Source organism: Podarcis vaucheri, assembly GCF_965113315.1.
Source record: "Podarcis vaucheri genome assembly, chromosome: 16".
In the NCBI taxonomy this organism is placed as follows: Eukaryota; Metazoa; Chordata; class Lepidosauria; order Squamata; family Lacertidae; genus Podarcis; species Podarcis vaucheri.
Window position 1 is genome coordinate 40574009 of NC_138754.1, and position 20432 is coordinate 40594440.

Here is a 20432-nt window from a genome sequence, read left to right on the forward strand (position 1 = left end):
CTGGGAGAAACTTTGGAAAAGTGTCTTGAAATTTACAGCATGTTATGCTTTGAAGGAGAACTATCTGAAAATGATTCACAGATGGTATTTAACTCAGAGTAGACTTGCTAAGATTTGCAAGACAGAATCAGATAAGTGCTGGAAGTGTAAAAAGGTGGAGGGAACATTCATTCATATGTGGTGGACATGGAAAAGTGTAAAAGAGTATTGGGAAATGATTTATAATGAATTGGAAAAAAATGTTTAAAACTACTTTCCCCCAAAAAATCGGAGTCGTTTCTGTTGGAGATAATTCAGTCTGAAATTCCCAAGTGTCAGAAAAGGTTATTTATGTATGCAACAACTGTGGCCCATGTTTTGTTAGCCCAAAAATGGAAAAAGAGCAAGGTCCCAACTAAAGAAGATTGGCAACTTAAGTTGACAGAATATGCACAACTTGCAGACTTAACATATAGAACAAGAGAACAAGAAGAACATATGTTTAAAGAAGATTGGAAAACATTTATTGAATATATGGAAAATAATTGTGTGCAGCTGAAAACGCTGGCAGCATTAAGATAAATTCAACAGTGCAAATAATTTTTGATGGATGTAGTAATGGAAAACCAATTGGTATAGTTTTTGTAAAATATGCAGGGATATAAGATACGGTATGTAAAATGACCCATGGAAAGAGAAGGGAAGTCACTGATATCTTATGTAAAATGTTTATCTTAAATTGTAATACAGAAAATATAATAAAAATCATATTCAATTCAAAGAAGAATCCAGCAAGGGGTTCCCTTGAGCAAAACCCATTGAAGTCTACAGGTCATGTCAGTTTCAGTGGAGCTTTGTGTAGGGTTACCATATTTCAAAAACCCTTTTTTACAAAAACACAAATTTTTCAATTGAGTTGCCTAAGATCCAAGACAAAGTGCTGCTTTTTGGAAATTCCCCCCAGATGTCAATGCTGCCATTGAAATCCCAGTAACGTCCAGGAAAAGCCCTAGCTTTGTGTCAGAGAACTTCCTCCTGGATTGTGGCTAAAATATTTCCTCCACATTGTGGATAATGACTTATACATATAAAATGTATTCCAAAAAGTGTATAGAGCGTTCCTTTGTTACTATACAAATGTTACACCCACACCAAACACTTAAAGCACAACGGAGGATCTGTAGTTTCACATTCCCTGAGCTATAATTCCCAGCACCCTCAACATACTATAGTTCCTGGGATTCTTTGAGAGAAACTATGTGTGTTAAAGGTCCTTTAAATGTATGATGTGGATGTGACCTTAGTTAGAAATACTTCATATAAGGGATGAAAGATTCTGGCATTAAAAACACTGAGTATAAATGAACTCTTTAGTCATACGGTAAATGCAAAATATCTGTACAAAAACAAGGAAAAGCCACAAACACATATTTATTTATTTCTTTTCTTAAAATCACCGATTAATGACCAGTTACATATTTAAATAACCTTCCAAAAATATACTAGCAGTTAATCTGAGCATATGAAGTCGTTTTTATTCATTCAGCATAATTCTAGTTTTTTAAATAAAAATTAGGGAATGAATCCCAGCGTTTTGTCACGGGTCTTTGGCACTTGAGAGCTTTTCAGAGGTTGAAATGAACTGAGCTGTAGAAGAACGCTGAGTGACTGTCCACTGAGTTTAACACACCATGATTATCTTTGTCTTGGAAAGGAAGGGTGCATTTCTCTGCTCTTGTGGACAAAACATGGGAGACACCTGCTTTGAGAAGAGAAGGAAAGTTTTGAAGAAGCAAAACACGCTGAAACTCCACACCGCAATTCAGTTCCAGGCTTTGCAGTTTTATGACAGCATATGGAAAAACACAGCCAGTTAGAACCTCAGCGACGCCTGGAGGGTTTTTTTGTTTGTTTTAAAGGTGTATTTACTTCATGGGATGAACTGTCTGCCACAAAGCTGCCTTTGTGTCACTGCCGGAAACTTTCATTTCCAGTGATCCGCAAACAGCTGGCAGTTCAGGAGTTTCCATGTTGACAAAGATATTTTTCCTTCACGGCTGACATCAGGTTCATCAGCATTTACAAGCCGTGAGGCATGCCAGAGATGCCAAGGGCTCCAGTGTAACATATTTCTAATTTCTTTCACATTTGTCTAAACTCCTTTCCAACACAAGCCTAGGTTGTGGCAGATCGTCTTATTTGTTTATTTTATTTGCATATTTATAAAATGGTTCACAACCAAAAGCTGCTTAAACAGTGTACGATAAGAATAAATAAAATAAAGAGACAAAGGATTACTGACTCAATAAGCTAAAAGCAATAAAACCATTGGCAGACCTACTTGCAGCGACCGCTCCTCAGGGAGCAAGGCCTAACCTAAGAACAGTGAACAAACCGGACAAGACAACGTTTGGGGTTTTTTAAAAAACTGGTCACAACTTTATTGATTCCAGATGTACAGTGGTGCCCCGCAAGACGAATGCCTCGCAAGACGAAAAACTCGCTAGACGAAAGGGTTTTTCGGTTTTTGCGTTGCTTCGCTAGACGAATTTCCCTATGGGCTTGCTTCGCAAGACTAAAACGTCTTGTGCTTTTTTTTTAAAGCCGCTTGAAGAGGCGCAGTTGCGATGGACCGTGCTTCGCAAGACGAAAAACATCGCAAGACGAAAAGACTCGCGGAACGAATTAATTTCGTCTTGCGAGGCACCACTGTAGATAGGATTTGGCTTAGGCATTGGGTGTATAGCACTCCTAGCCTCCTGGTGGAGAGCTGAGGAATGACAGGGTCGAGCCTAGGATTACGGTAGTTACAGGTAGGTCTGCCGTAGTCGAAACAAAATAAAAAAAATCCTTCCAGTAGCACCTTAGAGACCAACTAAGTTTGTTATTGGTATGAGCTTTCTGAAGAAGGGTGCGTGCACACAAAAGCTCATACCAATAACAAACTTAGTTGGTCTTTAAGGTGTTACTGGAAGGAATTTTTTTATTTTGTTTCGAGCCTAGGATTAGTGAGTCAACTGCAAGACTCTATGGGTGGCACTCCCAAGCCACTGAAGGCAGCTCTAAGGCCCATCAGCTGCACACCTCAGCTTTTGGACAGAGACTTCCAACTAGACCCCTCTAACAGGGTACCCAGTGAACACACCTCTTTTGAGGTTGAAGTGACGCACCAGCAGGTGTTCATATAATTTTTTTACTGTGCTCTTCAGCTCTGTGTTGTGCAAAGTCAACAAATATGGAGAGGAAAGGCAGAACGACTGACCTGAGGTCATAAAGAAAAAAGGGAGAGCTTCATCTCGCTTTCCTCCGCACTTGGCAATCGCCCTTTGCAAAGGGATTCACTATACTCTCCTGCCTGTCAAAGGATATTAACATCTGTATTACATCCTTAAGAAAATAACCATGAAAAACAAATGTGTGATTGCAGGGCATAAGCTAGGTTAAAAACTACTCATAAATACATTTGTTTTGCAGTATGCAATTAGTATAGTTTATATAGATAGATGATAGATAGATAGATAGATAGATAGATAGATGATAGATACTTCTGTTCTAAGTCAATTCTCTTTGTCACCAAAACTGTTTGGAAAGCCAGAAATTACCATATGAAGGCTGTTGTTGGGACTGCATCCAGGGCTGGGACCAAGCAGGTTGCTGAGCTCCAGGTCTGCTACCATCTGGCGGGACTCTGCCAGCAGCCGCTGCAGCTTGCTGGTGGGCGAGCAAGAATCCTAGGAAGAACCAGAACAAAATGCGTTAAGGAAGACCTGGAACCAGAGACACAAGGTGGGTTTGAACACAGGGATCATTGGGAAGGAAAGCACAGAGACAGCCTAACTTTTGAATATTTCTACATGCCTTCAGGGCTGCCAGCAGGTACTCTGGAAGCAGGCAGCAATGGGAAGCAGAATTAGCAGGATCAAGAACCTCAGCAGCCTTGGACCTTGTTTTTCTTTGGCAATCACTCGTAGCCGAGTAAGATTGTCTTATTCTACCTTTGTTCCTGATATAGAACTTCACTCACCTCTTCTTCCCTGGTTGAGGAGGTGCCGTTTTGTGGTTCATCTCAGGTGCCAAGATGACTTGGGCCGGCCCTGGACCAAGCCTAGCAATGAAACCTAAGGTTCCAAGTTCCAGATTCAGGGCAAGATGGGGACTGTAACCCAAAAATTATTAATTGCATTGCAGATGGTGTAGCTACTTAGTAGTCACATGCCCACATCCTTGTGCCCCAGACCCAGCAAAATGCCCGAGGATGGAGCTCTGCCAAAGGTTAGCGAGGAGCCGGAGGGGGAAATGGGCAGCTGTGAGACTTCTGCACAAGTGATGGCTGTAGATCAAGAGTGCTACAATAGCCAGGGAGGACCCAACCAGACACTCACTTTGTGGATGGTCAGATGGCAGCATCCGTTGGCTGCCTGGGTGTCTGTTAAGCTCATGAACTCCGAAGGCAGCTCTCCTCCAAACAACTTTCCGTCTCCCTTGCTCCCGCTTGTCTTTTGGGTGGATGTCAGACAGGGATCACCCAAGTCCGAAAAATGCAGGTCCACATCATGGTCACTGTGAATATTGAAAATAATACTTTTAGAAAGTCAGCTTCAGCAAACATTGTAAGTATAAATATGAGGGTTAGGTACAGCACCATGCTTTTTAAAACATAAAGGGGATGAGAAAGCAACAGATGTGCAGGTTGATAAGGCAATTCTGGACTGGTGGGATCTAATTTTAAACTCCCTTTAAAGAAAAACAAGTTTCTATTTCTTATGACTGCGGAAACTTGGTTTGCAGCGGAGGAACCAGGGCCCTGTATTAATTTTATTTCATTTACCAAATGTGCATACTGCTTAATTGTAACAGAACCTCTAAGTGGCTTACAAGAAGTATTTGAATTATCCACAAAAATAATTAAAAACATTTCAAAGACAATTAAAATCAGCAGTAAAAAAAGAAAGAAAGAAATGGAAACACATCAACACCTACATTTCTGGAAATGCTTGCCTAAAAAAAAATGCATTTTTTCAAAGGCTCCTGCCTGAGGTCAGAAGGCAGGAAGTTCCAAAGTGTAGGTGCTGCCATACTAAAAGAACAATTTATGACAAATGCAGAACAAGTAGTGTGCGGCACCTGTACTATTATTATTAAATTAAATTTCTATACCACCCTTCATCTGAGAATCCCAGGACAGTTTACAATACAAAAACACAAAAATACACAACATAGTAACAAACTAAAACAACCCCACACCCCGGAGTTTAAAAGGCCATAGACTGTGTAGTTAGCCAAAGGACTGGGAGCAAAGAAATGTAACAGTGCCTTTGTCTTGCCAGGATTCAAGCTCAGCTCATTTTCCTTCATCCCTCCCAGCACTGTGTCCGGGTTCCACACAGCCTCTTCTGATTCAGATGTTATGCAGAAACAGAGCTGAGTGTCGTCAGCATACTGATAGCAACTTGTCCCCAAATTCCCAGTGACTGCTCCTGGCAGCTTCATATAGTTTAATTTGTCAATACCTAAATGATATTGAGAACGAGAACTTGGCCACAATAAGGAAATTTTGTCCATGGTATGACTATTTTCTACCTTCCCATTTCAACTCTCTGGCACCCTATCTGCATAACCTAGCAATTCTAAAAGGTAGACACGCTTTTACTCTCGCAAGATTAAATGAATTGCCCTCGGTTGTACTTGAGGGACGATTCCAACAGATTCCACATGAAAAATGCTTATGTCCCTGTGGAGATGGCAGTACTGAATTGGTGGCGCATGCCTTTCTGGCTTGCACTCTTTATTAAGACTTGAGGAATGAGATTATCACCCTTCTTGTATTGTCCATTCCGGGTCGCCCAGCCACTGCCACAGTGTCCTTTCTCTTGGCAGATCAAGATGAGCAAAGGTTGCAAGGTTTTTAGCTGGGGCAATCAGAATAATATCCACTATTTGACTATTGATTCAAAACCCTAAAATGTATTTTATATAATTGACTTTTTATTTGTTTTTCTATTCTTTGTATATCGTATTGTTGTTTTATTGCTATGGCCAATGGCTGATGCAAATAAAGATTCATTCATTCATTCATTCACCTTCATATAGACATTGAATAGCACTGAGGATAAAACAGTGCCCTGTGGCACCCCATTGCATAACCCTGAGGGGGCCAAAAAGGGACAAGATGCCTGCTTCTCTCTCTCTCTCTCTCTCTCTCTCTCTCTCTCTCTCTCTCACACACACACACACACACACACACACACACACACTCTTGGTGAGTGAGCTGAACCATGAAGAATGGCAGTAGTTGCAGGATATGGGTGCTATTCAACCAAGTTTTACTCAGAGCAGATCCACTGAAATAAAGGAACCTAACTCAGACATGCTTATTTAATTCACATTTATACCTGTATACCGCTTGACTGTAATAAAACCTTGAAGCAGTTTACGAAAAGAACAAAATTCTCAGTAAAAAAAATTATTCCAATGGGTCTACTCTGAGTATCACTTAGTGGACTACCACCTTGTTTCCAATAATGGCCAATGTGGTCCCTGCCCCCAAGATGTTGCTTGACTGCAACTTCTAGTCCCTGACCTTTGTCCACACTGGTGGAGCTGCTGGGGCCTGGGGCCACAGCTTTCAGTGGGACGCAGGTCTGCAACTGTGCAAGGGGAATGGCCAGACTCAACCAGGTGTACAAACCAGCTCTGCTGCTGGGTCATGTGATGAAAGGAGATTACAAGCAATGTGAAGTCTCAGCTCTTTTTATGGGCTTTGGAAGAAAGTGAAGAGATTTATTTACAGCTGGTGTACTAAGCCAGAGGGGACTGGGTATGAATTCCAAGGTGAGCGAGGTGGGGCTGCTCTAGATCCCATTTTAAGTCATGCGCCCTTGAAAGCAGCTGTGTGGCTGACCGATGCTGCTCTGACCAGCCCCAGGCCCCTTGCACAGCTTGATTCTCTCCCCCACCCCCGCAAAAAAGTGGCCAACAGAAGCTCACGCATATCAAAAGTGCAAAGTGAATTGTGTGAAGGTTAAAATTGCAGGCCATGTTTGCAACGGGTTTGTTATAAGAGTGCTCAAATCACAGGGTGGTGATTTTGCCCCTTTAGTTTCTGGTCAAGGGGGGCAGGAGTTGACTAAAACGGGGGGGCCTGTGGATTTCATCCAGGAATCTCTCCCCCCCCCCCGCCCAGTCCCCCAGTAATTAGAGCAATGCTTTATGACAGAGAAGACCAGAGGAGCTGAGGACTTGAGCTGGAGCTGCTGCCTGAAGTGAAGCAGGCAGAAGGCACTATTCTGCTGAGCAAGCAGTGACAAAGACTCAGGCGGTTCAGATGCAGACCAAGATTGGCTGGACCAGAAGCTTTGTGCTGCCCGTCAGTTTAATCTGATTAAAACAGCCTTTGTCCATGTCTAGCAGCAGACTAGCCAGGTAGCCACCTGCCTGCCTGTTTGTGTCCTTTCCTTTCCTTTTTTGCTCTAAGACATAGGTAGGCAAACTACGGCCTGGGGACTGGATCCGGCCCAATCGCCTTCTAAATCCGGCCTGCAGCGTGTTTTTACATGAGTAGAATGTGTGCTTTTATTTAAAATGCCTCTCTGGGTTATTTGTGGGGCCTGCCTGGTGTTTTTACATGAGTAGAATGTGTGCTTTTATTTAAAATGCCTCTCTGGGTTATTTGTGGGGCATAGGAATTCGTTCATTCCCCCCCCCAAAAAAAATATAGTCCGGCCCCCCACCAAGGTCTGAGGGGCAGTGGACTTGCCCCCCGCTGAAAAAGTTTGCAGACCCCTGCTCTAAACAGTCTGATGAAGACAAGCTAGCTAGTTTATTAAAAGATTGTTCATAGGTTTTTCATTTGGAGTAGGGACAGTCATAGCTAACAAGAGAATGGACTAATTTTGTAGGCAATTAGCAAAATACTGAACCTTTTCGACTTGCCGCTTCTAATTGCAGCCTGAGGACCGTTGGGAAAAGCTCCGTGCCATGAACCTGCCTCTCCCTTCGCAGGCTTGAAAATCTGCATCCACCGCTGGTCACTTACAGGCTGGTACAGGGCGACTTTGTTTATGGAGCTGCGGGAGCAGTACCCCGACTCCAGCCCTTTAAATGGACTAGGAGACTTGCCGGGACTCAGCCCACATGTGCCCATCTCCTTATCTTTACAGTCCTCACTGGATTTCTCGGACAGCTTCAACCCAGGACTCTGGCAGTTTGTGGGCTCGGTGTGGCAATTTAGGTCGAGCCAATGCTCATGAATTGGTAAAGATGCCGCAAAGCTTTGCTCTGGCACCCGGGCCATTTCCCTGCCTTCTGCCTTCCACATGCTGTCTGTCTGGGAGGCAGGTCTGCTGTCTGTCTCCCCAGAACTCAAGGAACCGCTCTGATCCAGCTCTTCCCTATGCATAATTCTTGGCCCATAAAACAGCCCTTCCTGAAACTGATCCGAGCTTGCTGGCTGTCTCTCCTCGGGGCCCTTTTGCTGCCTATTCTCGGCTCTGTGTGCTTCGCAGATATTTTTTGAACTACAGCTGGGAGAATGCACAAACCGGGTGTGTATCTTCTGATGGGCTTCGCTACACACTGTGTCTTTGTTGCCGTTACTTCCAGGATCTGACAAAACTATCTCTGTGCTATAAAGGGCACAATAAGGAACTCACGTTATCAAGACTGCATTTAACAACTTAAGCCTATACATTATCTGATCTGCACCCATCAATCTCTACACACTTCGTCCACCCAAGGGTGTGTCATTCCTGTTTCAGACATCCAGGATCTTCCAGCCCTTGAGGATTTGCCCCACTTGGCTTCTACTGTTGCTTCACAATAAGTTTCAAGGGAACTGGGAGTTGCGAGTACTGCTAAATACATAATCAAATAACTGCTGGTTTTTGGATCTGTAAAGGGACAACCTCTATCTGTTTCTCTGCCCTGGTATGCCTATTTAGCCTGCAAGAGTTTCCTCTTCAGATTGGCATAAACTCTACAGGACTTAACAGAAACATCAGCCCCCATCTTTTTTTTAAGCTGAGCCCAAGGGAAAATCCTTGTAATGTCATCAGTTAGCCCTAATTAAAGTTGGTATTTTACTGTCCTGAATTACATGCTGTGAGACAGCTTAGCAACTTGGTGGCTCTCAATGCAGGCAATGCCAAGGGGCTCTAATTTAGGAGAACAGAGTCTTTCTAACACGGCACAGCTGGGGCACCCCCATTCAGTCTTTTGGCTGCGCAGCTTCCATTGCTGGTCTTTTCAAGGCTGCTCCAAGTTGTGTGTCGAACCAAGAGTAGGAGCACAGTCAGCTGCTAAGTGACCACACCCCAAGAATGGAGCAGAAGGCAGCATTTCAACAAATACTGTTTCTCCCAACGCCTATGGCTGTACTATGATTGGTATGGTGCATTTCTAGGGGTTTCCTCTTAACAAGTGTTGATGTATTAGTGTTTAAATATGCTCTATGAGGGGTGGAATAATAATAATAATAACAATAATAATTTATTTATACCCCACCCATCTGGCTGGGTTTCCCCAGCCCTCTGGACGGCTTCCAACAAAGCATTAAAATACAGTAGTCACTGTACAGAACCAGGGTTAGGATTTTGAAATGTTTTCCTAACCCTGCCTCTGTGCAACATGTAAGTCCCCTTTAAAAGCAACCTTCTCTCCAGAAAGCCATTTGCCACTTTTACCTGGCCTCGTGTGCCTGTGTCTTATGTTTCTGCTTCGTTTCCTGGGAACTCTCCAAGTTGAAATGCAGAAACTGCAGATCTCGTTGCTGCTTCACATAGATCTGAAGGCAGAAAACAAAACAACAAACAAGCCTCAGAAGAGAAAGCAGCTCACTTTGATACATTATTTTTGCCCTGTTTTTCTCTTCACGGACACACAAAGCAGGAAATTTAAAATAAAAAGAATAACAATGAGGGCATTAGAGTTCATAGAAATTTTAAATGGTTTGTTTTTAAGATTTTAGAGAACTATCGGAAATACCTCCCACTCCATTTTTTCCATATTCAGTACATGCTCCTATAACAATAGTAAAGATTTGTGTTTAAAAAAATAAGAGAAAAATATTTTTTGTTTTGTTTTCATAGAGAATACAAGACTAAAAGAAAACAAAATTCCTCTATACATGTAAAAAGTAGTGCTCCAATTTTAGTTATTTAAGTATCCCACTCTGTTTCAAGGATCTCCAGAATGGTTCTGGCCATTCTTAGCCTCCATTTAAGATCAGGTCAGGCTGAAGGATGGTGACTGGATTACGGTTTCCCAATAAGATTCATGGCTGTGCCTTGGCCTGGACTATCTAGCTACTTTATTGTTCTCTCAGGGCAGCATACAGATAATTAACACCATGTACAAATAAACCATAAAAGGTAAAGGTACCCCTGCCCACGCGGGCCAGTCGTGTCCGACTCGAGGGTTGTGCGCTCATCTCACTTAAGAGGCTGGGAGCCGGCGCCGTCCGAAGACACTTCCGGGTCACGTGGCCAGCGTGACAAAGCTGCACTGGTGAGCCGGCACCAGCGCAGCACACGGAAACACCGTTTACCTTCCCGCTATAAAGCGGTACCTATTTATCTACTTGCACTTGGGGGTGCTTTCGAACTGCTAGGTGGGCAGGAGCTGGGACCGAACGACGGGAGCTCACCCCGCCGCGGGGATTCGAACCGCCGACCTTACGATCAGCAAGTCCTAGGCACTGAGGTTTTACCCACAGCGCCACCCGTGTCCCTGGTGAATAAACCATACCAAGCTGTTATTTAACCACAAGCATTTGGAGATATCTTCCAGTGCATATGAATTTAAAATATTTTACTATATTTCACTTGAGATGCTTTAGAGACGTTCATCCTTTCTATTTAGTTCACATATTCCAAGACTGAGCCCCAGTATCAAAAACAGGTTCTTCAAACAAGTTATTGCAACAGCCAATCCTGTTCACCTTTGATTTTTGTTATGTTCCTCATTGCGACATAAAAGGACAAAAACAAGTGCAATCCCCTCCCCCACCCCCATCCAGAAACTGGAGTCAAACCTGTCGCAAATTGCTCAGTTCTGTGTCAGTTCGCAGTTGTTTAGATTTAGCAGACTGAAGCAGCTGGTCTTTTCTGTTTGCTCTTTCAGCTGTTAGGAGAGAGGGGTTGAACGGTTGGTGATTTTCCACAACAAAGAATTGCACAGAGAAACAATAAATAAGCAATAATCATAAAGAAAATGAACGCTAATTTAGCTAACATTTTCTTTTTTTATACGCAGGGATTTCTTTAGAATCAGGTCCTAAGGGGAGTGATTTCCCCTCTTGGGAAGCAGGGATGGGGATTCTGTGGCTCTCCAGATGTTGTTGGACTACAACTCCCATCATTCCTGACCACTGGTCATGCAGGTTGAAGGGTGTTGAAGTTCACCTACATCTGATCAAAGGTTGGAGGGAATGGTTCCACTCCATATGGGAACTAGTCCTGATTTCTGGCCGGGTATTTTTGATCAACAGCTGATACCTAAAAAAAGAATACAGGCAAAAGATCCAACACCATATTTGCTAAATCAGAGGCAGATGGACTGTAGGCTCCCTTCAAAAGCTAAGGTCCAAACATTAGTTTTCGTCTACTCACCACTAAGCATCAATTCATTGTTCAAATAACTGTTTTCTTGCTTGAGGCGTATGATTTCCTCCCTCTGCTCATTGTTTTCTTTTGTTTTCTCGCTGAGGTCACCTATAAAACAAAAAGAGAGAGTGTTGCTGAGATGAAATATCTTTTAAAGACAGTTCACATCTATTTAAATTATCATAAGCATGAGGTGATAAACCAAATGTCCGGCAAGAACTTTTTGTTGCAATACAACACTAAAATTCATATCACTGCAACAAGGATTAAAACTATACACTGAATATATAGTTTATCATTAGCAGTTTATTGTACATTATTACCAACAAAATTGTACATTTGTATAACTGGCTCATTCATTGCAGGGTATGTGAAGGACAGCAGGCTGCCATAATAGCTTGCACACACATTAAGGTTTTCTGCTCTGGGTACCCCACCGTCAGAAGTGAGGGGGTCGTGACCAGACACTGGGCCTTTTCTGTGGTCAAACACTCATTGGGAACATCTGTCAAGAACCCGTGATATTATCATTCAGGACACCAAATAATAATAATAATAATAATAATAATAATGCCTGAACTTTGGGTGGCACTCAGATTTCCAGCTAATCTGCTGTCTTATTTTGCTCCTGCATCTATTGTTTCTTTTGTTGTGATGGATTGTATTTATACAATTAGTTATTTGTAAAAGGTTTGTTGAAAGCTGCCCTGGGGCCAACATTGGTGGAAAGGTGGGGTACAAAGGTTTTAAATAAAATAAATGTATGTTAACTTGAAGTCTGATTATAGAAAATAGCATATACTTTTTTTGGAGGGGGGTCTTTTGCTTCTGATGCATTCCAACAAGAAGGAATGGGGGAAAGTTATTAAATGCTTCCCTTTCCTTTTAAAAAAATTGTTGTAGTTTCTGCTCTTTAAATTCTAAGTTCCCGTATACAGTGCTGCCCCGCAAAACGAATGCCTCGCAAGACGGAAAACTCGCTAGACGAAAGAGTTTTCCGTTTTCGAGGTGCTTCGCAAAACAATTTTCCTATGGGCTTGCTTCGCAAGACGACAATGTCTTGCGAGTTCCTGCTGGTTTTTTTCCTCCCCCCCCCCTTTTTCTAAGCCGCTAAGCCGCTTATCAGCTGATCCGATGATCAGCAGATAAGTCGCTAAAAGCCGCTAATAGCACTAATAGCGCTAATCCGTCAATGGGCTTGCTTCGCAAGACGAAAAAACCGCTAGACGAAGAGAATCACAGAACGGATTCTTTTCGTCTTGCGAGGCACCACTGTATTCAATATCTGAAAAAAGGCACCTACATATTGAGTTTAGGGGAAAACTGCAAATGTACTTAAATATGAAGGCAGGTGATTAATGAACTGAAAATTCTCTGATTGATGGATAGCCTGATTCATTTGGCTGGAGCAAATGCAAACAGGAACACTGCCCTTCTCCAACTCAGTTTTTAGATTATGAATATCAAATTCTAAGCATTGTTTACCTTTTAATTTGCTTGTTTCCAACATAAGTTCCTTCAGCCTGAATTTAAAATCCTTCTTTTCCCTATTGACGCTTGATTCCTCCATCTTTGCTGCACGCAGAGCGTTTTCTAATTTTTTAAATTTACATGTAAATTCAGTAATATGATTCGTTGCTTCAAGTATGTCATTATCCTAACCAAAACAAAAACAAAAACAATTTGGTCCATTGTTTTGCCTTGTTTGCTGCCATCTGTGCCTCTTTCATTTTATATGTTGAATGCTGAAAGTTATTAGTCTCATTTCAAAAACTAGCTCAGAGCTTGGCAGTGTTCATCTGATTGAATGAACTCTATCACATTTTATTTATTTAACAGATTTGCATCCTGCTTCTTGACCACAGTCCCCAAAATTGGCTCACAACCTTCACAAACTAGAACTGTTCCATTAAAAAAAAATTCTTCTAAAATTAAAACCATGAAAGAAATAGATCTATGAATGAAGGTATATGGGGAGGAATGGGGAGACCAGAAGAGAACAGGTTGGAGGGGGAAACCATTTAAAATACAGGACTCGAAAACAAAACAAAGAATTTAAAAACTCCCCAAGGAGAATATTTACAGCACAAATTGCTGTCTTTTCCCCAAGCTCAGTGGAAGAACACTGCTTTGCATGCCGAAGGTCCCAGGTTGGAACCCCAGCATTTGCAGGTAAGGCCAGGAGAGACTTCCGTCTGAAATCGCCGAAGGCAGCAGGCCTGTGAGCAGAACCAAGCCTTTCACCAAATCCCTACCAAGAAACTTAAAACCTCGTATTGGGAGTGAGGATTTCATGTCCCACTGAACACCTCCCTCTCTTCCAGGGTTTTCTTACCTCCCTTTTCTCCATGTAGAGCCCCATAATTGAAAGTAACCTCCTACTAGCAGAGGTGGGAAACCAGCTTAAAAATCGGTTTGGATAGAGAACTGCAGACAGTGGGTGGCGATGGGAAAAGTTCTACTCCCTGCTACTGATGCTACATTTTAAATACCGGTCGTCTTCCCCTGCTCTATAAGGAAATCAGCAGCATCTGGTTTGGGCCCTGCCCCTGTCTTATTTAAGTGTACCCAGAAACAGGGGTGCTCCTAACATTTAGAGTGGCTGGGGAAACCCAGCCAGATGGGCGGGGTACAAATAACAAATTATTATTATTATTAAGGTAAAATTACCGTACCTTTAATTTTAACATAGTAAGCAGTTCCTGCTCTCTGGCTTGCAGCTGTCCTACTTTATTGGACAGCTCCATCACTGAGCAACTGAGGGCTTGATTTTTCTCCTAGGAAACAGAGAAGAAAGGAAAAAGTGTTGACAGATCAAATCTAAACGCTGTGCCCTGTGTGGCCTTCCCAGCCCTATTGCACCACAAGCAGAAAGCTACCCTAGCAGCCCAGATCCTTGATCACTTAGGGATGACTTAAGGATGACTTAAGGAGAGCCACCTTACTACAAATTCAGCACACTGGTGTGAGCGCAGCATCTTAGCTCACAACATCTGATGGAGAAAAACAAATACATTTCCTTCTTTTGAGTTTGTGGTTAATGCATGTGTTACTTTAGATCAAACAAGGGCACTGTTTGTCTAGTGATCTAGCCACCCCGTTTGTAGCTTCTTTGTCAAAGATAACTCCACTCCTAAAAGTTGAGCCATTTTGTTATTCTCTCCCAACCTGTCTAGACAACGCCTGCTGTTTCTCTCTTATCATTATTCATCCTGCAAAGAGTTTCTGCATAAATAAAGCCTTGGAACTCCAGAAACTGTAAGTGATTATTACAATCTAATGCACCCATCCTGCAGGGTCTGCTAACAACAACCCCAAACTGTTCAGTGTGAACTAGCTTTTAATTCTCCCCCTCACTTTCCATTCTTCCTATCCACCTACTGTAACCTGCACCTGCTGTTCCTATTTCACCGGAACCGTATTAGCACACTAACCTAGAAGTGGAATATCCATGGCCAGATCTCCCAAAGTATTGTCCTTTAGCTAAAAGCAGCTGCAGGGCCCCTGGGTTTGGAATTCTACTCCCCTCCTCCCTAAAGCTGGCATGAGCCACAAAGGAGAAAACACAGGAAACCTACAATATAAGAAATTTCATAGGGGAATCTGTGTGGAGGCAAATGTCTATCCTGTCTATGGTCCAGTCCAATCACACACATGTCCCTTGCATCGGTCTTCAGCCAAATAAAGAAACTGAGATGTGTCAGTCATAGAAAATGTCAGGCCTAGTCAGGCCTAGCAGCGGGAACTTCTGGGCACCTTTCAAGGCCTAAGTTCATGTATGGGGTGCACTGCTGATCTCTGGGGCCTCCTGGTCCTCCTCCTCCTCCTATCTGTTGATCTACCTTCTTCAATCCTTCTTCAAACATCTTGAGCAAGAAGAACAGTAACCACTATAGACTTTATCCTCTCCTATGGGAGGTGGGGTGGTGCAATGATAGTGAGGGAGAGGAAGTGGGTGCTCTTGGGGAAGGGAGGCATGTTGAGAGCATCTTGCTGAAGGGACCACCCACAAAACACCTGGGAGCAGCACTAGGTCAAGTTTGTCCCTTACTCAGAGTTACATTCAAATCTACCCAAAGCATTCAGAATCTAGCCACGAACTAAAGCTTACCTCGAGGGCCTGGCAGTGAAGTGATGTATCAGAGGCTTTCCGAGAGAGTTCCTGGAGCTTCTGCTGAGTATTCTCAAGTGTTATCTTGCGGTCATTTTGCTGGGATTCAAGGTGCTTTAGCCTTCTAGTCAGTGTGCTAATCATCTCATTTCTCTTGTGCAGCTCATCTGAGGGATAAATGACAGGTACTGTTTCTGGGAAAGCAACTGAGAGCAACAATGCACACACAAAACTTCCTTAAACTAAGCTGACGTTTGAAATGTTAAAAAAAGGCAGAGAGAGAGAGAGGTACAGATAGGTACAGATATTTTAATTCTATAAAGGAATGTCTACCTAGGAGTCATCCTGAAATGTTTTATGTTCTCCTGGATCTTTTTACCTGCCATGTTTTCCCCCTTTTAAATTCCACAATTTGGGAGTTTGAATGGAATTCTTAGCACATCTTTGGGGTTATATTTGAAGGTTTTACATACAGATGTTGGGCATATAAAAATTAACCCAATACAAAAACATGAAGCTCTTTTTGAACAGCATCCATCTTATGTGATATCAGTCCTTTTAGAAAACTACTGGCATTTTGCTATTATTACAGCATCACTTACGAAAGGTTCTACATGTTTCCTGCCATTCACAACATTCTAGCATTTCCATGGTGCTTCTGTTCAGATAAAATCACCATTCTGTAGCCAGCCAGCACCTGTGGGACCAGCCAAATAGATTCTCCAAGCCCCTGGACTGCAGCATCTTTAAAGTTCCAACAAACAGCTTAGGGCATATATGAGAAGAGGTGCACATCATATGCTTTAATTGGGCTTATTACCTTTTATTTAATGTCTCTAACCTAGAGCACAATCATAATGTAACCGCCAAGGGACTGAACATATCAAGCTGCCTTATAGAGAGTCAATTAATCCATCTTCTCTACTGCTTTCTACTTTGGACCGGCAGTGGCTATGCAGATGATCAGGTACAGGTAGACATTTTCCATCTTCTAGGATATTATTTGATCCTTTCAACTGGAGATGCCAGTGACTGAACTTGGGGATTTCTACATGTGAAATGTGCTCTGCCACTGAGCCATGCCCACTGCCATGAAGCTGTGGACGGAGCTGTAAACCAGGAAATCACAGTTCAAAAAAAACTAACCAGTGCCCTCAAGCTGCTGTCAGGCTCAGTTCCTCCATCTGCAAAATGGGCACAATACTCTTACTGCTGCACTGGCTGAATACTTCAGCCTGTGGTCTGCATGGCACTCACTCTCCAATTTGCTGCACCGTTCTGCCAGCGTCAGTATTTTTTGACGATCATCATCCCAAGCCAGCAGCTGCCTCTGGTGCACTGCAACCATATCATTGAGCTCCTTATCACGATCTTTCAGCTCCACAATTAGCAGCTGAAGTTCTTTCCTCTGCTTCTGAATGGTACTGCTCTCCAGTTCAGAGGTTGTATTCTACAAAAGGAAGGGGGAGAAAACAGTCCCGCCTACATCACATCACAAATTAGGTAGCTGTTACAGAAGTATGCAGTTCAAAATACGAAGCATTTATTAACAGCGCTGTGGCTTGTTTCTATTCCATTAAAAGCTTGCAACTGTTTCATTGAAAGCTCAGAGACATGTGCATAGCTAAACTATGGAATTCACTCTGACGAGTTGCCTATCAACTTGCATGTTTTTAAAAGGGGATTAAAGAAGTTCATGGAAAATACAGTCATACCTCGGGTTGAAGTCGCTTCAGGTTAAGCCTTTTCGGGTTGTGCTCCGCGGCGACCCGGAAGTAACGGAGCGTGTTACTTCTGGGTTTTGCTGCTCGTGCATTCGCAGAAGCTCAAAATGACGTCATGTGCATGCACGGAAGTGGTGAATCGCGACCCATGCACACGCAGTTGCAGGTTGCGTTCGCTTCAGGATGCGAACGGGGCTCCAGAACGGATCCCGTTCGCATCCAGAGGTACCACTGTAATTCTATCAATAGTGACTAACCACAGCAGCCATGTTCTACCTCCACTGGAAGCTGCAGGAGGGGAGAGTTATGTTGCACTCAGGTCCTGCTGTGGTCTTCTCACAAGCACCTGCTTGGCCACTGCAAGAACAGGAGGCTGACCAGATGCGCCAGTGGCCTCACACAGCAAGCTGGTACGAACATACAAGCACCACAGACCTTTCCTAAACTCTAATCTAGAAGTAACCTTGAAACAAAAAAGGAGAATACACATCTAGGTCCATCAGTCTTTGGTGCTTAGTGAAATGTGAGGTATTACCGGTAAATACTGCTTTCAGATTTAACTTGGTTTTGTTACCTGCTGTGGAGTGGAGATTGGCAATGATGATTCCATAAGGACTGTGCTGGGGTCAGGACTGTAATAGGTACAATTGTTGCAGAAGTGGTGTGGTCAATTTCTAACTGTAGTTCAGCTGTCCCACAGCAATGAAGAACCCTTTTCTTGTGCGCTGCAACTCAGCAATTCAGAGGGCAACTGCCATAACAGAGATTGAGCGGGGATACATCAAAAAGTGTTGTTGAAACAACTTATAGTCAGTTTATAGTAAGAGGCCACCTCACATTACGGAAAATTTTAATTACTCATGAGGAAGAAGACACTGAATTGTATTAAATGTTTGCTGAATTTGTTTGTTGTTGCCTTATTATATACTAATTTGTTTTTAATATAGTTATATCAATTTTAACATTTGCTCATTTTTTGTTTTTGTTTTTTGTTATAGGCCACATCCAAAATTCAGACATGAATCACCTACAGCATTCTAAAACGCACAATTAAAAACATATAAAAGTAGATTACAGTGAAAGACATTCTGAATGCAGTGCTTGTGTATTACAACCAAATGCATGCACATAATACATATATTCCCACCTATACATGTAACTGTGTACCACCCCAAGTTTTTAACTGAAGGGGCATAGCAGAAATTTCCAAGTAAATCGATTATATACAGTTACATGTGAGATGAAAAGTGGGAGGTGGCTTAGAAAGATAAGACAGGCACACCACTCAAATACTCTGTAAAGAATGAAAGTATACTGTCTCTCTCACTCTCCTCTCTTCTTTCTTTCTTTCTTCCTTCCTTCCTTCCTTCCTTTCCTCCCCCCCCCCACTCCCCCACATTGCCTACACCAAAAAAAAAGTTTCAAATGGACAGTAACTGACCTGTATGGAAGATTCTACGATTTGAAAGCAGAGACACTGAATGTACTTTTGTGACTTATGGAAATCTTTTGATAAAGACATCTTTTAAAAAGGCAGGCAGGAGCAGAGGAAATGTTAAGTGCACGCTTTTGTCTCCTGAGGATTTAAGGAAGGCCCCGGGCGAATTAAAGTACCCCCCCCCTGCAGCCGGCCCAAGAATCCTGGGCCCTGCGGTTTCCTGAGGGTGCTGGGAATTGCAGCCCCGTGAGGGGGATGAACTACAGATCCCAGGAGACCGGAGGGGGGGGGGAGAGAATAACGTACACGACACAGTGCGCGGCCTCTGTATACCGGGGGGGGGGGCAGAGAGTTCACCCGCAGAGCACCCAAGGGAGTCGGGGTCCCCCAGAAAGTGGGTGCGGAGGGGGGGGAGTAAGCCGGGTGGGGTTGCGGGAGACCGACCCTAACTTTGGAAAACTGAGGGGGCGTCTCTCTCTCTCTCTCTCTGAGGGAGAGGGAAATGGCGGCGGGCGAAGTTGCCGCTTACCCGCCTCCGGCGTCCGCCGCGAGGGGCAAAGGGGGACGGAGCGGCCTCGGAGCGGCCCTTCTCCTCCTCCTCCGCCTCCGCGCTCCGCCTCCAACGGCTGCTCTGCCCCCCGACCCGCGCCAGCCGCTCTCTGATCCGCCTTCCGGGGTGGCTTTGCTTCTGTTTTCTTACTCCGGTTTCTTTAATGCGGAGTGGCCGCCGCCGCCGCACAGACGATTATCGTCCGTTAAATTTGTGTGCCGCCCTTTATCCAAAGATCCCAGGGCGGTCCGCAACATCAAGATACCAAAATAGAAGAAAAGCCCACAACCCCCTTCCACACATTCTTTCATCGGCCTGAGACCTGGTGGAAGAGAAACATGCACCAACGGGGAGCCACCACAGAAAAGGCCCCCTCTCATGATACCACCCTCTGCGTCCCTCATGGAGGAAGCACAGCAAGAAAAACCCCATTGTAGGGGTTCCCAAACTTGGGGCCCCAGCTGTTGTTGCACTACAACTCCCATCATCCCTAGCTAGCAGGATCCATGGGCAGGGATGATGGGAATTGTAGTCCAACAGCAGCTGGAGACCCAAGTTTGGGAAATGATTGCAGGGTCTAGGTTGGCTCATATGGAGAGAGACAGTCCTGGAGACCCAGCTCTTCTTCTTTGCCACTGAGTGCCAGTGATGGTCATGCCCTGCTTGCGGACTTCCTGTAATGGGCAACTGGTGGGCCACTGTGACAACAGGATGGGTGGATAGATGGGTGACTGGCCTGATCCAGCTGCAGAGCTCTTCGTATGTTTGTTTCCCAGTGTTTTATCCTGGTCTAGAATCTCCTCTTCTGCCACAGCTGTGTTTTAGCACCAGAGCACATTGGATTGTACTCCTGTTTCATTAGTAAGAACAAAATAAATGCAGCCAAGAGCCCATCTAGGCAAGCACACTGTTCTTGCAGTGGCCAACCACAGGCCCATGGGAAGCCCACTTTGAATTCATCATCATCATCATCATCATCATCATCATCATCATCATAATAATTTATTTATTCCCCAGCCAATCTGGGCGG

The 20432-nt window shown here is 43.7% G+C and overlaps 1 protein-coding gene across 7 annotated transcripts; it reads right to left on the bottom strand.

Moving 5' to 3' along the window:
• Positions 1-1395: 1395 nt before the first annotated feature.
• On the bottom strand, positions 1396-19929 carry CCDC62 (coiled-coil domain containing 62). Of its 7 annotated transcripts, none has more exons than XM_082203864.1 (14): positions 19382-19929; positions 17989-18165; positions 16948-17140; positions 15691-15857; positions 14255-14356; positions 13065-13236; positions 11586-11687; positions 11009-11097; positions 9660-9760; positions 7899-8603; positions 4362-4539; positions 3582-3710; positions 3242-3334; positions 1396-1738 (listed from the first exon to the last, which is right to left on the bottom strand). In XM_082203864.1, exons 2-13 carry the CDS (start codon positions 18022-18024, stop codon positions 3248-3250), a joined length of 2061 nt encoding a protein of 686 aa, XP_082059990.1. In that variant the 5' UTR covers positions 18025-18165; positions 19382-19929; the 3' UTR covers positions 1396-1738; positions 3242-3247. The 7 variants fall into 7 exon arrangements, with proteins under 7 accessions (XP_082059990.1, XP_082059989.1, XP_082059994.1 ...); XM_082203863.1 differs by lacking the exon at positions 19382-19929 and adding an exon at positions 18856-19114; XM_082203868.1 differs by lacking the exon at positions 19382-19929 and adding an exon at positions 18856-19056 and having other exon boundaries at positions 8520-8603.
• Positions 19930-20432: the final 503 nt, after the last annotated feature.